This window comes from Aulonocara sp. 'chitande type north' Nkhata Bay, linkage group LG3 (genome assembly GCF_057382095.1).
Source record: "Aulonocara sp. 'chitande type north' Nkhata Bay isolate Kocher_YH1m ecotype deep benthic linkage group LG3, A_spYH_male_GT1.1, whole genome shotgun sequence".
Lineage (NCBI taxonomy): Eukaryota > Metazoa > Chordata > Actinopteri > Cichliformes > Cichlidae > Aulonocara > Aulonocara sp. 'chitande type north' Nkhata Bay.
The window spans coordinates 56,399,310-56,420,308 of NC_141346.1; the positions used below are offsets into that span (position 1 = coordinate 56,399,310).

The window sequence follows — 20,999 nt, forward strand, 5'->3', positions numbered from 1 at the left end:
TGATGTTAAATTTCCAACTGCGGATTGACAAGCGCCATTGCCACTAAGCCTGCTATGGTTTATTTTATTGGCATACTCAAACGTTTCAAACTCCTATCATTCCACATCTGGAAGTTTTAATAACTAACCGAACCTGACTCCCCACCTAGGGCTCACAATGCTGGGATAATCAGCACATTTAACAGGCCAGATTCGTTGGAAATCGAATTACTGTGGTCATGCTTTAGATTTATAGATGGGAGGAACCGCCAAGCACTTTTGGGTGGGGTAAAGAGAACCCTTACATAGCTCCTCTGACTGTTGTGTGTTGGTATTAGCATACTCACTGAATACTTGGCATGAATCACCTCAATTTGCTCATTTTTTTCAAACCAATCATAAAAGCTCTTCATGAAGGAACAGCTCAATCAGTAAAGCGTGACAGCTTAATAGATGCTGTCATTATTGACAAATCAGACTTTTTAAATTAATAGCCACAAAGATGACATTTTTATTAACTATTTTGTGCCATACAGGCTATAAATACAGTAGTCTGTAGCATGCACCATAATATGCAGTGTTGGTCTACACAACAATAATGGCCAAAACTATGCTACAACTAAATGCTAAATCTAAGCTACAACTTGCAATAAAAAGGAATCATCTGTTAAGTTAAACAAAAACAAGCTGACCACTGAGTGCAGTACACTTATAATCTTGTGATGGCACTGCAAACACTGCCACTTTATCACCTGATAACAGAGTTAAAGATGGAGGTAGTGGTAATGGCGGGGCGTAAATGTACAGACAGGGAGTCTGCTGGTCAGTGTAAGATTAAACTCCAGGAAGCTGCCGACACTTTAGCGACCCCAACCATTGCCTAGCAACCGGAGCGTGTGTTGACAACAACAGCAGTCTGACACAAGAATCGAGCTGGGAGTCTGGCCTGGGAGTGGTGAAAATACACACTCAAAGTCACATGTGAAAAGAAAAAACAAAAACATCCACCACCCACCCACAAGCACACACATACACACAAATGGAACATGCTCACATTTCAAGTTTCTGACACTTGCAGCTACCCTCCCAGATTATATGTACAAAGAAAAAATCCCCTCACTCCCACCCTACCCCTCAATTACACACACACACACACACACACACACACACACACAATGCACACACACTCACACTCACACCCACAGCTGGTTAGCTTTGACCAATCCATTAATAATGACTGTATTGCTCAACTGTAGATGTGCTATCACAGTACATAGAAAAACGATAAACCAATGCTTTTTTATTCAGTCCTCTAAATCTCAGCCACACGGTGTCTAACTAGATACTATTGCTGGCATTACCCTGGCATCCAGTAATGCTGTGAGGATTCTTGGAGTGACTATTGACCAGGATATGTGCTGCAATATGCACATTAACACACACAATATTGCAAAAACATTTTTGTAACATCCCATCTCATTGTGCAGTTCATGCATCTGCATTATGTCTTGGCTGTGGCTCTGATTTGGTGTTACATACCTTTGCAGATGAAACACTTAATGTGAAAGTGTTTATTCTGAACTCGGAGTGCCTCCCCTTTGCAGGGCTTTCCACAGTTCTGGCAGGCGACAGGTCCTCCACTGCTACCCTGCTTCTGTTTCTGCTTCTGTTGCTCCAGAGGGCTGTGGACAGCCTGCTGCTGAAACACTGGAGGGGGCACACACAGGGACACAGAAAACGATATTAGATTATACTGTAGAAGATATGTGTTTGGAGTAATACTCCTAATATATGGTAGAAAACTGCTTATAAGGTTGATAAAATCCAAAGTGATTTGTTTAATTTCTATGAGCCCTTTATTCATATCTTATACTTGTATCTCATGACTAATAAACACCTAAAAATCTTATGTGCAATGTCAGATTTCATTGCTAAAATAGAAAACAGTGCTTTGATCCAAAAATATCCAACTCAACACTCTGACTGTGACACAAAGATATAAATATAACATTCTCATTTGTTTTTCTTTGTTCTGAGTCTCAACGCTGAAACAGGTTTTAAATTCATAATTTCCTGGCAGGTAGGATTGTCTTCTTACTCTACTCTCTATTGAGCCATTTGCTATCTTGAGCAATATGAGGGCATACAATTCAGTGTTTCAAATCATCAAACAAATCATATTAGAGTACTACAACCTGAGTCAATACTAACAGGGACTTCATGTATTAAGGGGGAATAAAATCCAAACCTACCTGGCCCTATCTGAAAAAGTCATTTTGTGATCTTATTGGTCAGCAGTGGTTTTAACCTTGGAATGCTTCCATAAATGCAATTTTTGCTTGGTCTCTTTGTTGTTGCTGAATCATGAACACTGACACCAAATGAGGCAAGTGAAGACTGCAGTTCTTTAGATGTTTTGGGTTCTTTTGTGACCTTGTCAATGGGTTGCCAATGCAACATAATAATGGCAGGCCAACCACTCTCGGGAAGGTTCACAACTGACCACAGGTTGTTCCAAGTTTCCTCAACTTGAGGATAATAGCTCCAAAACCTTAGAAGTGGCTTTGTAACCCGTTCCAGACTAATATCAATAACTCTGTTTCTCAGCAGTTTCTTTAGACTATGTCATGATGTGTTGCTTTTAGCCTACTTTTAGCCTACTTTTAGCCTACTTCAACTTGATCTAATAGATCTGCCAGTAATCAGGCCTGAAAAACTACTATTAGTATGTCGGATGGGACAAATATTCCTTCATGGCATGTTTTAAGATAAGATAAGATAAGATAAGATAGAACTTTATTAATCCCTCGGGTGGGTTCCTCTGGGAAATTCGATTTCCAAAAAAAAAGCACAGCACCGACAGAAGTTACAGAGTTATACACACACACATATATATAAATACAGAGACAATATAAATAAAATATACGAAGGGGATAAATAGAATAAATAGGAATAAAAATAAAAATACAAGTGAATTGCACATTTCAAGTATTGAGTCTATTGCACCGTTGACTATTTACAAAAGTATTGCACAAAAGGTATTGCACAGTGAGGTGAAGAGGCACTACAGCTTAGTTGTTCCCTCCTGTTTTGCTAACAGGCACACAGTAGAAATCATAGAAAGTCTAAATAAACCCTATAGTAAATGGACTTTACAACTTCTTTCTTCTCTTTGTTTGTTCCACACAGGAAGGAGGGAGTGAATCAAGAGATTTGACACCAGCAAAGAAAAACATCAAACCAGCCACAGTAACAAAAACCAAAACACAGACACACACACATTGTAAGACCCTGACATGTCCATCCCAAAAGTTCTATCAATACACCTCACCCCTTTGCCCTTTCATCGTAAGCCTAGCAGAACAGGCTCGCATGCTGATCTGCCTTTCAGTACTGACTGGGAGATCAGCTAAACAAAAGGCCCTTTGTGTTCTCAGGAAACATTTGTGTCGTCAGACCGGTTTCATCAGGCCTCCATGGTTACCAATAATTGGGCTCCGAAAGGGGAGTTCATCAAATGAATTGATTCAGAGAAAGAGAAACAGAAGAAAGCTCACGGATAATAACAGTGAGCCACGCAGAGCTACTTTTTGGAAGCTAACCAAGAACTTGTTGCTGGTAAACATTATCGTTCATCCCACTTTACTCACTTCATTGGATGTTAATTAGTTGTTCTATTGGGATAATGTTGTATTAATGCTACAGTGCTTTTTAGTTCAACTTAACTGTGTAATCTAGTAAAATGAAGCCAGAAAAAAACATTTCCATAGAAAGTCAAAAGAAAACTTTTCAGTCGAATCCAAATAATTCATTTTCTGTCATTCTTTATTGATCTAATAAAAAAACTCTAAATAATTAACTTTGAGAATGACATGAGAAGATTAATCTGCTTGCTGATAAATATGAGGCTCGTATCAAACACACAAAGTAAGTATGGCACTGTCTTATAAAAGACAACCATTTATGTGATAAGAAGCTTGTCTATATGACTAAATCTTTATGAACACATTTGTACATCTGTCAAGTACTGCTAACAAATTAGCAGACTGCAAGCTAGAGTTAGGCATTGTTCAGTAAAAGTCACAGACATTAAAATATAAAATTTCTTAACTCTTACTGAGACATCAAGAAACAAATCAAGCAACTTTCATCTAAGTTGAGTGGGGATCGAAAACTACTTGGCTAGAATTAAGAAAAGATCATTGGTTTATTAGGATTAAAATACAACCTTTGGCTTCAAAAGCCCTTTGGTTTAGGTCAAGCACACCTTCTGCAGCATTAGTTGGTACAGAAGTGTACCCAAGCGCCATTACTATAGGGATGATTATCACTTTTAACAACCAATTAATGGCCAGATATCATCTATAGCAGTGTGTGTGTGGACTTACAGTAGTGCTAAATGTGAGCAATAGGACATCCTAGACACTAACCATTTCTTCTTAGTTTAAAGAAAGGACATTCTTTAACTGGATCGCTAACTTGAAAATGTGCTGACACCCAAAATGAATAATGGGAATACTAGAGATTTTTAAAATGTTGTCATGTGCAGGAAGTGGGACTTTATTGAAGCTACCATGCAGAGCATATATGGGCATGGCAACCAATAAAGACAAGAATTTAGGAGGGGAAACTCTTGAGTCTTTGTTTGAAAAAATACATAAAAAGGTCCAGGACCATGCTAATTGGAACCATCTGGAAAAGACAACAGCCCAAAAGTGAGAAAGTGTCGGGAGGAGGGAGGGCAATAGGGATTTGCCATAACAGGGAAGCCTGGAGGGGTTCTGCCTTCTGATCTGACCTGGCATGTGCTGCTGAACCCTTGCACCTGTTGGGAGGGATCCAGTGTCCAGTGTCACTACTTCCTATTCAAATAGCAAACAGAAGAGGAAGGCAGGGGTGAGGAAGAGACAGGAGCTGATCATTTTTACCAGATGTAAAATCTGGCAAGTTGAACCAGGCATTCAGGCTGTCAGAAGACATTTGTAGCGGTATGTGATAAGGGTTCAATATTCTGTCTGTGCAGGGATTGAGCAATTTACTGTTTATATTTGATGCAGTTAGCTGACAAAAATAAATAAAGAGTGGTCTGCTCCATCCATGTTAAATAACTGCTAAGATCCTTGATCGGTTGCTATTTTCATCTTCGTGTTTAAAAATGCCAAATAATCAATCTAACAATTAATCATCAGTTGTTTTGCAGTAATTCTATTTAGCCCAGTTTGATAGCATGACTGCCAGGAGATACTACCATTTTTTGTAAAAATGAAAATGAAACTATTTCTCAGAATGGACCACATAATCCCTCATTTAACATCACCCAATGATTAAATGAAAAATAAATCTTAAAAAGAAATTCACAAAGTGCACTCGTATATATTTCTGACCAAGTCATTTCTGTCCCTGCAAGTAACAACCACTGCAGAGGTTAAAGGTTGAGAGTGGAAGTACGGGGATTTTGAAATAATTCATTTGTGAAAATGTAATAAATTTCTATTCTGTGAAGGAAGACAGAAAGTTACTATGCTGTGAGTGGAGAGTCTTCCCCAGGAGTCCGCTACTCCTGCCAGTATCTGATCTTCTCCAGGGGGCCAGTCGTCCCCATCATCAATCAGTTTCACTGGTGCCTGCGTTGGCTGACAGGCGCTACTGCGCTACTGATGCTGTTATCCCAAAGGTCGCGGTCGGGTAGGAAACACTATCTGTGCAATGCAACACACACACTATATATATATATATATATATATATATATACATATATATATATATATATATATATATATATACATACATATATATATATATATATATATATATACATACATATATATACATACATATATATATATACATACATATATATACATATATATATATATATATATATATATATATATATATATATATATATATATACATATATATACATATATATACATATATATACATATATATATATACATATATATATATATATATATATATATATATATATATATATATATATATATAAATAGATATAGATATATTTAATATGTGTGTATAATACGCAGAGGCCATTGCTGCCACATATAAGCGCCTTATCTCTAATGCCTTTTCAAGAAGCCATGGTCCAGCTCCTAAAAATAGTGCTCCCTCACACTCACAGGGATCCCATGATGCTCTGCAGCATTCCTTGTGTGAACCATCTGCAGAGGCAGCAGGGGTGGGCAGGAGATCATTATGTTCACAGAACCACAGCAGTAGTACTTTGAGGTTGCTGAGCTGCTGACCTTGGGGACTTTTCATTTTCTTCTTCACACATTTGAAAATCTTTGTAAAATCTTTGTAAAAAGCATGAAAGGATCAATGAAAATTCTTTCAACTATTACTGTCACGGTCCTGGGTCATTTTGACCCAGCATTTTCAGTTCTTATATTCCTTTGTATTATGGTTTGTATTCTGATCCTTTTGTCATGCTTTGTTTATTAGTATTATTCTATGTGTCAGTTATTCTTTGTGAGGGATTAGTTCTTAGGTTGTGTCTCTCGTTTAGTATAAGTTCAGTTCAGTGTCAAGTCTGTGTCTGTTTCTTGTTTCCCGTTTTATTGTGAAAGGTGCCTCATCTCAGCGGGTCTAGCTTTGCTCCCCATGTCTCGTTAGCCCAAACCCTCCCAGCTGTGTCTCCCTCCTGTTTTCCATTCCCTGATTACTCCCTGTGTATATAAGCCCTGTGTTTTCCTGGGTTCCCTGTCGCATCGTACCCTCAACTAGCTGTGTTTCGTCTCCTGCTCCTGCGTTTCGTCTCCTGCTCCAATTTAGTATTTCTTTTCCAGTGTTTCAAGTCCTCGGTTCCTCTGTTCAGACTTTTGTTTGTCTTTTGGTGAGTTTAGTTAGTACGAGGTTTTTTCCAGCAATAAAGCTGTGCTTTAAGTTTCACTTCCGTGTCTGAGTTCTGCATTTTGGGTCCACCACTCCTGCTTGCCTGCCTGCCACACAGCCATGACAATTACTTTAAATTGTTAGAACATGCTAAAATGTACTTAGGATGCTGCAACGCATCTTCTAGAAAATCTACGTAGCTACCCAGGTGTTCACAGATTGACAGTGTTTTTTTAGGTGGAATATCACGGTGTCAATAAACTACGTTTCTTTAATGAATGTGGAACATTTCTGAAGTAATACAAAATCAACTTTGCATGACAACAGAGGTTTAAGAACACTAGTGATTGTTACCAGATTATTTCTTTTAGTATTTGAATAAAACATTGACTATGTCAGAATAGTCTCTGCACCAGAGGTCTAAGTGTCAAATTTCTGACCAAAGTGGTAAGTGCTCAGAAAATCCAGAATAGCCCAGAATGTTTAGGAAACCTATTAAACTAAATTCTGGAATTCAAATACTTTTATTGGGTGTATTCACATCCTCTTAAAGTTACATGCCTAAATAATATGATCAACAACATGTGAGATTTTCTACGGGCTGCTGACACCTTGCTTTACTTTGAAATTGCCATTACTTCATTGCTAAAGAGTTTCCTGTCCTTCACCCTAACAGAACACTCCCTCCATTATCTCACCCTTGTTAGAAGCCAAGAAAAAGACGCAAGGCAAGCGTCATTGGCAAAGTTCACTGAATACAACCCCAGTGGTAAAAAGAGGAACATGCAGTTTTTTTGAATTTAGTCAGACATTATGATTTAGGATTTTCCCTGCTTTAAGCCGTCACATCCACCTTTGCAATGGTGCCTGCAACCTGACCCATGCGGCAGTGGATCTCTGACCATGAGGTCAAACACTACAAAAAGCAGACCTTCAACCTCTCTGGCAGATGACACCAGAATACTTTTGCTGGCTTAGTTAAGGCAAACAGAAAAGTACAAGTGCTGACTACCAGTTTTCATAATGCTATGTATTATTCAAGTAACCAGAATAACCACCAGGACATTATTTAAGCAGTCATAAACCACCATAATGGCACAAAGCAGAGCAAGAATAGGCAACTACTATGCTTTCGTCTGAATGTGGCCTTTGTGTGAGAGCATATGATTCTTTGCCCTTCCTGTGACAGCTGGCTTATTCCACGTGGATGACACAACCCACCGATATGATCCCATGTGTTACTGCAGGAGGCTGCACTGTAATATGTCCATGAATTTGCCTCATTATAAAACAGTGCAAGGTAACGAGCACACTGTGTGTAAACTATATGTAAGCTTTATAGCGTACCTCCAGCTTGTCCAAAGGTTCCATCTCCCATTTCATGACTTTGACCTTAAACAGCTGAGGTCAGTTTTCTTGCCCTCACATGTCTTCAGTATGAACCTGAAGGCTATTGAAGTTGAATAAAAAAGTTCTTAAAGAGGAATATCTCACAGAGTCAGTGAATAATCTACTGCCTCTTTTTTGATGGTATTTTATTATATTTTTAGAAAATTTTAGAAAATATGTCATTATTGATAACAGAAGGGATCCTTGATTGGCAGACAACCTGCTGGTCTTCTAATCCAGAGACACTGTCTTCGATTCCCATTCAATTCTGTAGAGGCAATCAAGACAGTGCGTCAACATCCAGAGCCTTGAGGAACTCGAGAATCTCATCCATCCTAATGGTCCAGCCACTGGAGAGCTTTTTGATCACTTCAGCAGTCACTAAACTGCTCAGCACATCACCATATAGGTGTACACAGTATACTCATATGTTAACTCTGGAAGGAAACTCTGGACAGGATGAAAGACTTGGGATAAAGGAAGGATAAATTATGGTCACAGCTTGAAGATGTGTTTGAGAGGGGAGCAGTAGTTGGGCTCAAACCTGTTATCACAATCCACAGGACAACTCTACATTGAACTGCACGAATGTAAACATAGTCACTGAGTGTGCACACTGATCTCAATCACACATGATTCGCCTGTTACTATACAATTTCATTGTAACGGAATTTAAAAGCACTAATTGCCATAGTTGACCATGTGTTGAGTGAAACAACAATTTAAAACCAATACTTAATATTTCTTTGATAACACTGACCAGACGGGGTCTATTGAGAATGAAAGAACATAAAGTACACCGACTCTATCGTTTTATTAACACCCCCTTGCAGAAGGTGCCAAACAGGACAGGATTTTTTTTTTAAAGAACAATGAGTAAAATCAAAAACCTTCTAGAACCAATCAAGAAACAGTCTGACAACTCAGCAGCCATTATGGATCGAATCTGAAAAGCTACTTTTAGACCACCATTCAAAGGAGAGAGCTATAACTTTAATTTCAAGGGTCACTGAGACACACAAACTGTATGTTTAAAGTGAAGTGAGACTGATCACTGTTTTAGTCTGTGCTTTTATGGCACACTTACTTAAACATAGAAGACTAATTTTTAGCTAAAGAATCAGATCTTTTCTCGGGGACTTGGTGGAGACCAAATCCAAACTAAAAGTAGATTTAAGCAATTTTTTTTTCAAGTAGAAAAAAAACATACAGAGTGAATGCTAATACTGTTTCCTAAGTACTAGGAAACAGTAATAGTGCTACAAGTAATACTACTGATCAGTATTTAGTTGGCATCAACAGACCGAATAAAAGAAAAAACACTGACTTTTAATAAGAAATGCAGATTTATATTTTTACCAATGACTTAAACTTTGCACTTATGTTTATCTAAGGCCCATGTGATAGAGCTCCATTGTTGGAGTGAGTCACATCCCACATACACCATACTAGCTGACTACATTTATATTTATACACAGCTGAAAACAGTCTTCAATAAATGTGCTATTTTCCACTTGTTATATAAAAGTAGTAAGCCTTTTTAAAAAATGCACATTTTGACACATTTAACAGATTTATATTTTCAACAGGAACCAGTGAGGTTTAGAGTGATTTGCACATACTGGTTACTAACATGTGAGGCGCTAGGGTCAGGGCAGATTGTGACAGAACAGAAAAGAATAACACCAGCTTTATTTGACCTTTGTAATTTCTGGTTTTATTTCTTATTATGAAATGTCATAGTAGTGCTAGTAAAGCGACCAGCACACAGATGGTTTGTTTACTGGCAAGTCTGGAATAGTGACAGGCGTCGTTGTGACTGCTGAGAGCAAGCCAACCATTACATCACACATCCAGGATACACTGTCCTTGGTGGGGACTGAGACACAGCCTAGAGTGGAGTGTATGTCTGTTCCTACTGACTCAGTGTTTACCTCTCATATCTGTAGTGCATTCTTGTGTACATGTCTTCTACATATATGCATCAATGTAGAAATGGAAGTGTATGTGTGTGTGTGTGTGTGTGTGTGTGTGTGTGTGTGTACCCTCACCATCAAACTTAACAAGCTTTGTCACATTGTGATGGCAATGCAGCTCTATACAAAAAAGTAGTGCCTCTGTGTTAACAAAGCAACACGCTTTAGCTGAATTTGGAAAAGAAGGCAGTGGAGAGCAGGAGACATTTACAGGGTGTTTATGAGGAATGGCAGTAAGGCTTCTCTTTACAGCCAATTGGGTGGAGGTCAGTAATGAAAACTATATTTACTCCAGTACTTAAGCTTTGTTGTACTGAGATACTGTAGTAGTATTTTATGTTTTTGCATCATATTTTAACTTCATGACATTTATGTGATAGGTATAGCTACAAGTCAGTCAAAATTAATCAAAAACACGAACAAACAAAATATTCTAGTCATGTCATATTACCTTACATAATAACATACAGTATCAGGTTTAAATTGGCTTAAACTCAACAAGCCAGTTACAGGGAGCCAAAATCTTGATGCTGTTTCAGAGCTGGCCACGCTTATAACGAGTTCTGTTTTTGTTTTTTTGTAAATAAAACTTCTCAAAATGTGACATGTTTCCGATGCTTGTTATTAAAAGATAAATATGCAGCACTTATTACTTGAATTTAACCAATTTTATATAAAATCCTGGAGCTCCCATCTCAATATCCATAATGATATCTTCAAGTTTGTCTGATATATTAGGTTGTAGTAAAATCAGCTGAATTGCTCTGTTTTACCTGCGTCTGAAATAGCCACTTGGCTCACTATTCTCATTCTTTTGATTTAGATCCATTTAACCAGTGACTGTGTAATGTTTATGTTTTTTGATAACAGCAGATAAAACTGTAAATGTGATATAGCTAAGGTCATGGTACACTTCCTCACCATGGGCAGGTGAGGAAGTGTACATGTCTTTTTACCCTGTAGGTACTAGCTTTTCTTAAGAGATACTAGCGGCATCTTTTTTGGTGAAAAAACCTTTAACGCTGCAAAAATGGGCATTGACTCAGCTTTGAGCTAACTGAGGTGCACACGAATGAGAGTGAAGCTGTCACTTGCATGTATGTATGCATGCTATACATTTAAAATGACCAAGAAAAGGCACACAATGTAAGCTCACTTTCTTTCATTGAACTCAACAATGAATAAGAAGCTTCTTTAGCTCCTTTTTCTTTACTGCTAAATTTTAAACTTTATATATTCAAATCTACTATTAATATAAACATGTGTAATTTATCATACTACTTGCAGATAAGCTTGTTTTGAACTCTCACTGCAAACTATAAGTCATCATAGAGACATGGGAATATTAGTAGATGATTTACACAATAAAACATAAAACAACACAAAAGATGACAACTCTATAATTTGGTATAATACCAAAAACACTGTAAATACGTATTGGAATTATTATAGGGATTTCTTCTTAGCAACCTGCCCTCAGACCTTTGTAAGCAGCCCAAATGGCTAATGTCCCAGAGCTTGAGATGCGGGAAATGGACCAAAACAACAGTGTTGTTGCCAGGGATGTTGCAGGCAGGCTGCATATCAACCTGCAGTATAAGCATTCAGCTTGCTGCCACAGGCTTGTTGTCGTTCACATTCACATTCAAAGAGAAAGTGCCCTAAGCTCCAGACCAGGATTGCATAACATGAGGGCGGCTTGGTTGTATTCAAAGTTCATTTTAATAGAAGCACATATATTCCTACACAAACACCCTGTATCGAGAACTAACTTAAAAATTATGTTCTAATGTCTGAGTTGCTGTTATTAAAGTAAAAAAAACCCGATAGTATTTAGTATGTGAGTGATGAGTCCGCATTCCAGTGGTTGTAAAAGGTAAGTGATTATTAAATACAATCAATTCTGGTACCGGCAGGTGAACGCATCACAAACGGCTCATTTAAGGATATTAAAGGTCATTATTACCTTTCTCCTCTGGCATTGTCCTCCAGCTGTCAGCCCAAATGCGATATACTGTTACGTCCTTTGCTGATAATAATTACAGACAAAATCCCAGAAATCTGTTCAGAGTACACTGACAGTGTTGCAACACATCCTCTGAACACGCTGCAGCTCTGGTGAAATTACAGATGGAAGCACAGAGTGAGCGTGCTGCCCGTCACTATCTGTGGAATGAGCAGTAGGTCATATGACTCTCTCTCTCTCTCTCCCTCTCTTTCTCACCTCTCTGAGGTATTGCAGCTATCTGTTATAAATAGATGTGGAGGTTTAAGAGAATGACACCTCTGAATGGTAATCTGTCACTGGGTGTGTCCCAGTCTTTCCAGTACACACCAAAATAACTTCTCACAGCTCAGTGATAAGCTAACTGGTTTTCAGTCTGTTCGGTGGTAAAAGATGACGTTTAACAAAACAGTATTTATTATTATATCATTATATTGTTCCCCACATATTTTTAGGTTGGTGATGCAAAGGTTCAGAATATTTTCTATAACTGCTCCTGCAGATTAAACTAACACTTACTTAGTTGTTGTTAGTTATATTTGGAAACTGTCTTTAACTCCCCCAGTTAATCTGACCTGGTATCTAAACAATATCCAAATAAGGTTTTATTGCTGTCGATTCAAACCTGCTTTATAGACAGACACATAGGGACAGATCTAATGTACTGTACAGAGAGATAAATGGATAAATAATGTAAACATAGCATTTAGCTAGCAATATTGCTAATTAAGGACAACTTAGATGAAATGTATTTAGTTGGTGATCTGCAACTTTTACCTGCCTGACTTGCATAAACACTTTTTAATGACTGACGACGTGTAGCGTGACTTAACTCTCTGAATGATGCTTCATGACTCCATAAACAATACTTTACTGCCAAAGCAAAATAGTTGCGTGATATAACTGAACAATGTATGCACAGTGTAAAGAAACAATGAGGTCATTCTTTATTCAGCAGGTGTAGGGTCACCTTAGGGTAATGGTAAGGATTTTGGATCCTCTCCATGTTTTGGGCCTCCATAAAACAATGGCCACTTCCTCAGTGGTTAAGTAATTACTCATTAGGTACTAAGCCAGGCGTTTATAATACAACTGAACCACCAGACGATTTGAGAGGAATATTCTGCCATTATCATAATAACTTTTACTCTGGATGGAATTACCTGGGCCTCCGGTAACACTGTGAGGAATCTTGGAGTTGTTTTTTATCAGGACGTGTACACTACGTGTACACATATAGGGTTTTGAATAATCAGGTCCTATCTTATCTTAAAAACCTCATATTACTGCATCACTCCATTAAAGCACTACACTCACGCCCAACTAGTCGCGGACGCCGCTCCCTGAGCGTAGTTCTGTTGGAGATTTCGTTCTGTTGAAAGGGAGTTTTTCCTTCCCACTGTAACCAAAGTGCCTGCTCATAGGTGGTCATATGATTGTTGGGTTTTTCTCTGTTTTATTTGTATTATTATAGGGTTTTTACCTTACAATATAAAGCACATTGAGACAGTTGCTGTTGTGATTTAGTGTTACATAAATAAAACTGAAATTTAATAATACATTTTCTTAAGTTAACATTTCTTAAGAGTTTAATGAATGTTTGGCAAAACATCTCAACATCTTGCATCTGAGTTCTTAATTTGCAATAGTGACAGGCATTTTTAAAGGTTTGAGTTTTCTCTGGCGATCTCCTAGACTTTACATATTTGCAACATCGAAAAGTCAGGATAAAATGTTCTGAGTGAAATGCTGTGACAGTTAGCAACATTAATGGTTCTCCTATAATGAATCAGTGTGACTTTTTTTGGCATTGGACCGAGTTTATGATTGCAACCTGCTAACCAAGCTAACTGGCATTAGCTGATAACTTAAAGTTATCGCTTTTATCCTAAATACTGGCTTCAAGTAACCAACATGGTAACACCAAAAACTAATGTTAAAGCTTCAAAATTAGGAGTCCAACAGCACAATGGGTGATGTCACAGTGGAACAATGAAATTGTACAATTTGTGCCTATGAAGGTACTGTATTCATGAACAGTGCACAAATTAAATGAAATAAAAATGTTAGTTCAGTTCACCAGAAGAACTCTCATTATTACCTCTGCTTTTACAGCTACAACAGCACCGTAGAGTTTTACTCTATGGTGCTGCGGTCACTCTTCTGACCTGAGGACATTATCTAACCCAACGGTCCCCAACCTTTTTTGCGCCACGGACCGGTTTATGCCCGACAATATTTTCAGGGACCGGCTTTTAAGGTGTCGCGGATAAATACAAAAAAATAAAACTAGTACCGGTACCGAAAAAAGAAGATTTACTGATAACACACGTGAAAAGACCCAGGAAAACCAAATTAACGATAAAAACAATAACAAAATAACGCTGAAAACCGATAAAAACCCTGAAAACCACACATTTCACACCTGAGCCTCAACTCTCGCGGCCTGGTACCAAATGACTCACGGACCGGTACCGGTCCGAGGCCCGGGGGTTGGGGACCGCTGATCTAACCCCTCTGGTTGATGACATAATACTTGCAAAACTGACAGCATTCCCATGAGCATCATGTGAAGTGCTAATTAACAAAGTTAGCACACTAACATGTTATGGCCACATGGTGAACATTCTCAAGATCTTGCTAACATCACCCAGCATGTTAGAACTAGCCCATGGTCTCCTGCTTGATCAACCTTTTAAGAGTATTCAGCATTAGCTTAAAAACAATGAATATCACTTGAACCCTGGTACAATTAGGACAAGCACAGCATGCATTCAAATCCTTGACATGACAGGTGAATGCCTGTCAAACAGGACCAGCTTGAGCCCATAGAGGAGGTTATTAAAAAAAGTACCAAAAATAAAAGACCAGATGTACCAGAGGACTGCGTAACAACTGAGCTGACTGTCAGTGAGCAGAGGCATATGCCAGAAATACTGAGCATTTAGTGTGGCCTCATTTCTTCTCTAACATTGGCTTTATTGTTTCTCACATATCTTTTAAAGGTGCCTTCTTTCTTTCCCTGACTTTTGAAGCTGTGATGGGTCATCACTGGAGCTCAGTAAATGGTAGAAAGCTTCAGGGCAACAGTGTGTATGGTGGACTGTGCCATGTGACTCAGCAGCAGGCACTGTGTGTCTGTGTTTATGCGAGAAAATACACAACATCTGCATTGCAAATTATCCAGTACTGCCTCTGCCAAGTGGCATCTACAACAAATTCAAAGGGAGACCAAGACAGAAAGTGGTGCTGCATCCAAATGAGCCGAAAATAATACCAGCCACAACACAATATACACACACATAATGACATGTATAAGGATCAGAATTCCAGATAAGATAATAAAAATGCAACTTCACAGTTTTGTCATAGGACTTTATGCAGAAAAAAGATACTGAAAGAAAAAGAATCATTCTGATCTTTACCCATCTAACAGAGAACACCAGCAATCTGGGTTTAACTTTAACCTCCTAAGACCCGAGCTCTTCCACGGCATGCATTTTTAATTTCTCTTTGATATTTGGGCTGATTGGGACCCGGTGAATGTAAAAACAAAGAATTACCAGTTTTGTTTTGGTTTTTTTTACCTGATTTTTGTTTCTAAGAAAAATGAGAGCCACATATAAGGATATTTATTTAAAATTTCGATAGAACAGTAGCAGTATAATGTCCTCGTAAGCGCCCCTGTAGAGCACAATTGAGTATTTTGGTCTAAATAACCCAAAACGTGATGTCCACATATGTGGGCGCCAGGTCCTAGGAGGTTAAAATAAAAACAAAAAAAAATTCAGCAATCTTCACTGTTAAAGTGGTGCTGATATAAATCCTTAAAAAGCAACTGCACCAACAAGAGAACAAACAAAGCAACAAAATAAAGAAGAAAGAAGAAAGAAAAAACAGCTCAGCTTGTGGAGTCTTTTGTAGCTTTGGCAGAATAAAGCACTGAAAGGCAAGAAGGCAGATATCTGCATAGACTTACATTTATATAAAACATCTTAGGTACAGAGAAATTCTTTATCCCTTCTTTCCTAAGTGGAGAGTTATTGCCGGGATTGGCTATAAGGATACTTTGGGTGAATTACTATTTAGATATAGTATCTCAACATTTTTATTTGCTTCATTTATTTATTTATTTGCTTCAGGTGTTCTAACTAACTCACTGACTGCATTTGGCCCAAAACATCCTGTGCAAGTACACAAATCCTTCAAGCTATGAAAGATGCATTTCATAAACTTTTACATTCTGCAGTGGGTTCAATGAAAATCTTCACATAACAGAAGTTATAACAGCAAGAGAAATCCATTTCTTTGGATTTGCTTAAGCTCAACTCTTTCTGCTAACCAACTGCACTGAAGTCTATCTTTGGCTTCTTAATGACTAATTACTTGCCTCAGGACTGCTAATGAGAACGCACTGAGTATGATCAATAAAGCTGGACATTCTTTTGGGGCCTTTGAATCCAGTTTATCATACCCGGGGTAGAGCAGGGTGATATAACCAAAAATATTTGTCACGATATACATTTGAAAATTTGCGATAACAATATAACTGACGATATAATTGACACTAGACAAAATACTTTACAACTCCACAACTTTATTAGTGCAAAAAACCCCCCATCAATGTATTTTCACTTAAACAAGCAGCTGTTTTTTAAGTGCATTAAAGTTATATAAAAATGAACAGTGCAAATGCAAATTCCTTGTTGACAGTTTAACCAAAGGCATTTCCAGTGGAAATTGGCCGACATATCCTCAGCATAACCACGTATAATATCCACAAAACCTAAATACAATACGGTAATATTATGTTGAAGCACAGTACGTATCACTCCGCGAGGCTCCTGCCTACGGTAGTCGTAATGCTCCGACAATCCATCAAGGAGTGGGGTTTGTAGCTTAGCAAAGTCGTACTGAAACATTTGACAGATTTTCGAGCGCCGTGAACATAAAATCATTTCGAGGTCAGTAAACACAACCAGAAGTCATACATAAGGCACACGGGATTATAGGGGCACTGTCGATTTTCAGAAAAATCAAAGGATTGATTTTAAGTGTGCCGTATTTTCCAAAAAACACGGTAATAACGACGGCCTGCTAGCATGTGCTACCAAAAATAGTGCTTTGTTGTGTATCTGACGGACGAAAGCCAACCCAGTTCCACACCACTGAAGTTGCAGCATTTTTACAAACCAATCCTGGTTCATCTGTTTCATTCAACGATCCACTTTCACCCTTCTCATTCTCCATTGCCGCCATGCTTTTTCCGCCATGTGCGTATGAAAGCAAAGGCACTACGCATGTGCGTTTACCCATATTTTATCGCGATACTTCATTTTCTTATCGTTGCCCAACATTATACCAGTATTAACGTGAACGGTATGATATGGCCCAGCCCTAACCTGGGGTATCTGATATCTGTTATCGCCTACCTACCCTATCCTGATTGCAATCAGCAATCAGGATAAGCAGTCACACAAAGCTTTTTATCATTTCACTAAAATAGCCGAGGGTTTCCCCTGCAGGCTTACATGAATATGATCAATCACAATTATGGATAGGATTGCTGGAAGCAGAGTCGCTAATTTTACAAAGAAAGATAAAACCATATTAGAAAAATGGCAAGCAGTAAAACACAGAATACAGGTTTGAAAGCAATACAGCTGCTATAGACAAAGGAGCAGTGTCAGTGTGTGTGAGGGGAAAAGTACTATAGAGTAGTTTAGTATTAAAACCGCTGGTTGAACTTGTTTGTGCACTACAGCCCCATTGCTTGGTAAGAGTGAAAAAGACATTGACCTAGGACCTCACCATGAAACTTCGAGGGTTCAAAGTTCAGTTGGTTGACTTCACTGGGATATATGCATTTTTATGCCACTCACAGTCTGTGTATATAATAATATTAATAATGTAATAATGTAATAATGTATACTTTTTGGATCCCCGTGGGGAAATTCATCTCTGCATTTAACCCATTTACTCAGTGAAGCAGTGAATATATAAAGTTGCTACAAACAAGTTACTAAAATGTAGTAATACACAAGAGCCACTCTTTGACAGCAGGTACGCAGATAAGATATGGGAAGAACTGAGACCTTGACCTTGACTTTAACTTTCTGCATTTTCCTAGATTTGTAACCAATTATATCACATATGAACAAGTATTTAATACTCTATGCTGCAGTTCTGTAACTCTCATAGGAAAGGTTAATACCTGACTAGCTCACAGCACTAAAGTGAACTGTGCTATCATAAAGAGCTTCACATCAAAGGTTTAGATGACTATAAAACTGGGGGTACTGGAGGGGCAGATAAAGGATAATGCCACAAGAAAGCCCATTGAGGGATCATAGAACCTCCTTCTTTCTGTCTGCAAATATGTGTGTAAGCACCCGTGTGTGTGTGTGCCTCTGCAATGCACCATCTCCCATTTATAAAGAAGAGTTAAACCGCACTAAGCAAAAAGTAGTTCCCCTTTAGAAACCCAAAACATGTCCTTCCCTCCAAGATGCAAGACATTAAGACAAATGTGTGGTCAGTTTGTGGGGACAAGATGAAAGGAGAAAAAACAAACAAACACAAGAAATATGGCATACTACAAGGATGATCTTGACTTCAGCAATAGTCAAAGCTCTGCAGCTGTTTTAAATTGTTTTAATGTGTAACATCTCGAGGAAGTGTCAAGTTTCACTAGACAGGGGCTTAACAGGAAACGTCGGGGAAAACAGCTGAAAATGTTCTGAGTGCGTTGTAGGGCTGGGCCATATCATACTGTTCACGGTAATACCGGTATAATGTTGGGCAACGATAAGAAAATGAAGTATCGCGATAGAATATGTGTAAAACGTGCATGCACATGGCCTTTGTTTTCATATGCACATGGCGGAAAAAGCATGGCGGCGACGCAGAATGAGAAGGGCGAAAGCGGATCGTTGAATGAAACGGATGAACCAGAATTGGTTTGTAAAAATGCTGCAACTTCAGTGGTGTGGAACTGGGTTAGCTTTCATCCATCAGATACACAACAAAGCACTATTTTTGGTAGCACATGCTAGCGGGCCGTCGTTATTACTTAAACACAATCCTTTGATTTTTCTGAAAATCGACAGTGCCCCTTATAATCCCGTGTGCCTTATGTATGAATTCTGGTTGTGTTTACTGACCTCGAAACGATTTTATGTACACGGCGCTCGAAAATCTGTCAAATGTTTCAGTACAACTTTGCTAAGCTACAAACCCACTCCTTGATGGATTGTCGGAGTATTACGGGTACCGTAGGCAGGAGCCTTGCTGAGTGATACGTACTGTGCTTCAACATAATATTACCGTATTGTGTGTGTATAACCTCTTTTTAGGTTTTGTGGATATTATACATGGTTATGCTGAGGATATGTCGGCCAATTTCCACTGGAAATGCCTTCTGGTTAAACTGTCAGCAAGGAATTTGCATTTGCACTGTTAAATTTTATATAACTTTAATGCGCATAAAAAAACAGCTGCTTGTTTAAGTGAAAATACATTGATGGGGTTTTTTGCACTAATAAAGTTGTGGAGTTGTAAAGTATTTTGTCTAGTGTCAATTATATCGTCAGTTATATTGTTATCGCAAATTTTCAAATGTATATCGTGACAAATATTTTTGGTCATCTCTAGTGCGTTGTTGTTTTAGCGTGACACATGATGAACAAACTTAAATGATAAGTTTTCAAATTTTATAAACGATTGAAGGTTTAAGTTTTAACATGTTGCTATGGACCTCCCTCTGTCCAGTCCAGCTAAAGAAATGGTGTCACTCCCTAGTGGGCAAAGTTTTTATTTCAATGTCTTGTAAGACACAAAAACTTTAGTACGACAAACTGAAAATGTGCATGCCGATGTACAAATACTCTGCAAACCCAATTGAAAATCCTGGTGAATACAAAACTGGCATTTAAAGTTCATGAATCCAAATTCCAGTGCAGATAGTTAGAAATCTGTGGGCTTCAAACCCAAGCCAAAATCCCTAATCAGGATCAGGGGTTTTCACAGACTGTAATAATCCATAGTTAGCGTTTAGTGCCTGTTAAGATTTCCCATTGAATTTTAGTTTTAAATCAAGCCTTCCTGGATACAGCATACAAGGTAACACAATATTTATTATTTTGTGTATCTGTATATTGGAATTTAGAGACCTATAGTCTGTATCTGTTAAAGTGGATGAATGGGCAGAAATTTAGCGATACCATTTAGCATCTTAATTTCCAAGGTCACAATTTCTCTAATCTGGGTTGCAGGGTTGTTCAGCACTCTCTTTGTGAGCCTGTAGATAGATTTGTGTTCAACTGACACGCCGAGTCAACAGTATATCCGTGATATTTAGTTCTGCAACCGAAATGTAATAAACAGTGCAGGAGACAATATAAACTGAAACCTCCACTGATGGAAAGCTGCTGTTTGTAGTGTACACTTGTGTGTCTTAGTGCATCTAAACATGTGGAAACACCCATCAGATTATATATCCGGACAGATGAAGGCCAGAGGAGGATCTAAAACCAGCTCACTACAGCAAATGTTTCTTGACCTCTTTTTCTTCCCTGCTTTAATAACCACACAAGAGCTGCTACTGGCACTAACATAGAGGAGGCAAACCCTGTTTAAGGGCAATAAAGCCATGTTATACTTATCAATTTGCTGTATCAAGGTTCTCCTTTTTAAAATAAATATTCTTTCCGTTTACTAAGTGCGGTCATTCTAACTGCTTTTTTTCTTTTCCTTTTTTGTTAGCATGAAGTTACAATGATAGTCAACACTAT

General features: G+C 38.2%; 1 protein-coding gene across 16 annotated transcripts in view; it reads right to left on the reverse strand.

Annotated features, from left to right (window-relative positions):
* The window catches only part of ablim2 (actin binding LIM protein family, member 2), a 94,543-nt gene that overhangs the window by 59,478 nt on the left and 14,066 nt on the right, over positions 1–20,999 (reverse strand). For 6 of the 16 annotated variants that reach the window (XR_015128243.1, XR_015128241.1, XR_015128242.1 and 3 more), the window contains exons 1-2: positions 12,169–12,374; positions 1,519–1,686 (exon numbers count right to left, since the gene is read on the reverse strand). Coding sequence is in view for 1 of the 16 variants with exons in the window: in XM_086285305.1 (XP_086141431.1) it covers positions 1,519–1,686; positions 12,169–12,184 (184 nt within the window). In the remaining 15 variants the exon portion in view is untranslated. Of the gene's footprint in view, positions 1–1,518; positions 1,687–12,168; positions 12,375–20,999 lie in introns of those variants that run through there. The other 10 variants (XR_015128248.1, XR_015128245.1, XR_015128249.1 and 7 more) reach the window with 4 other exon arrangements.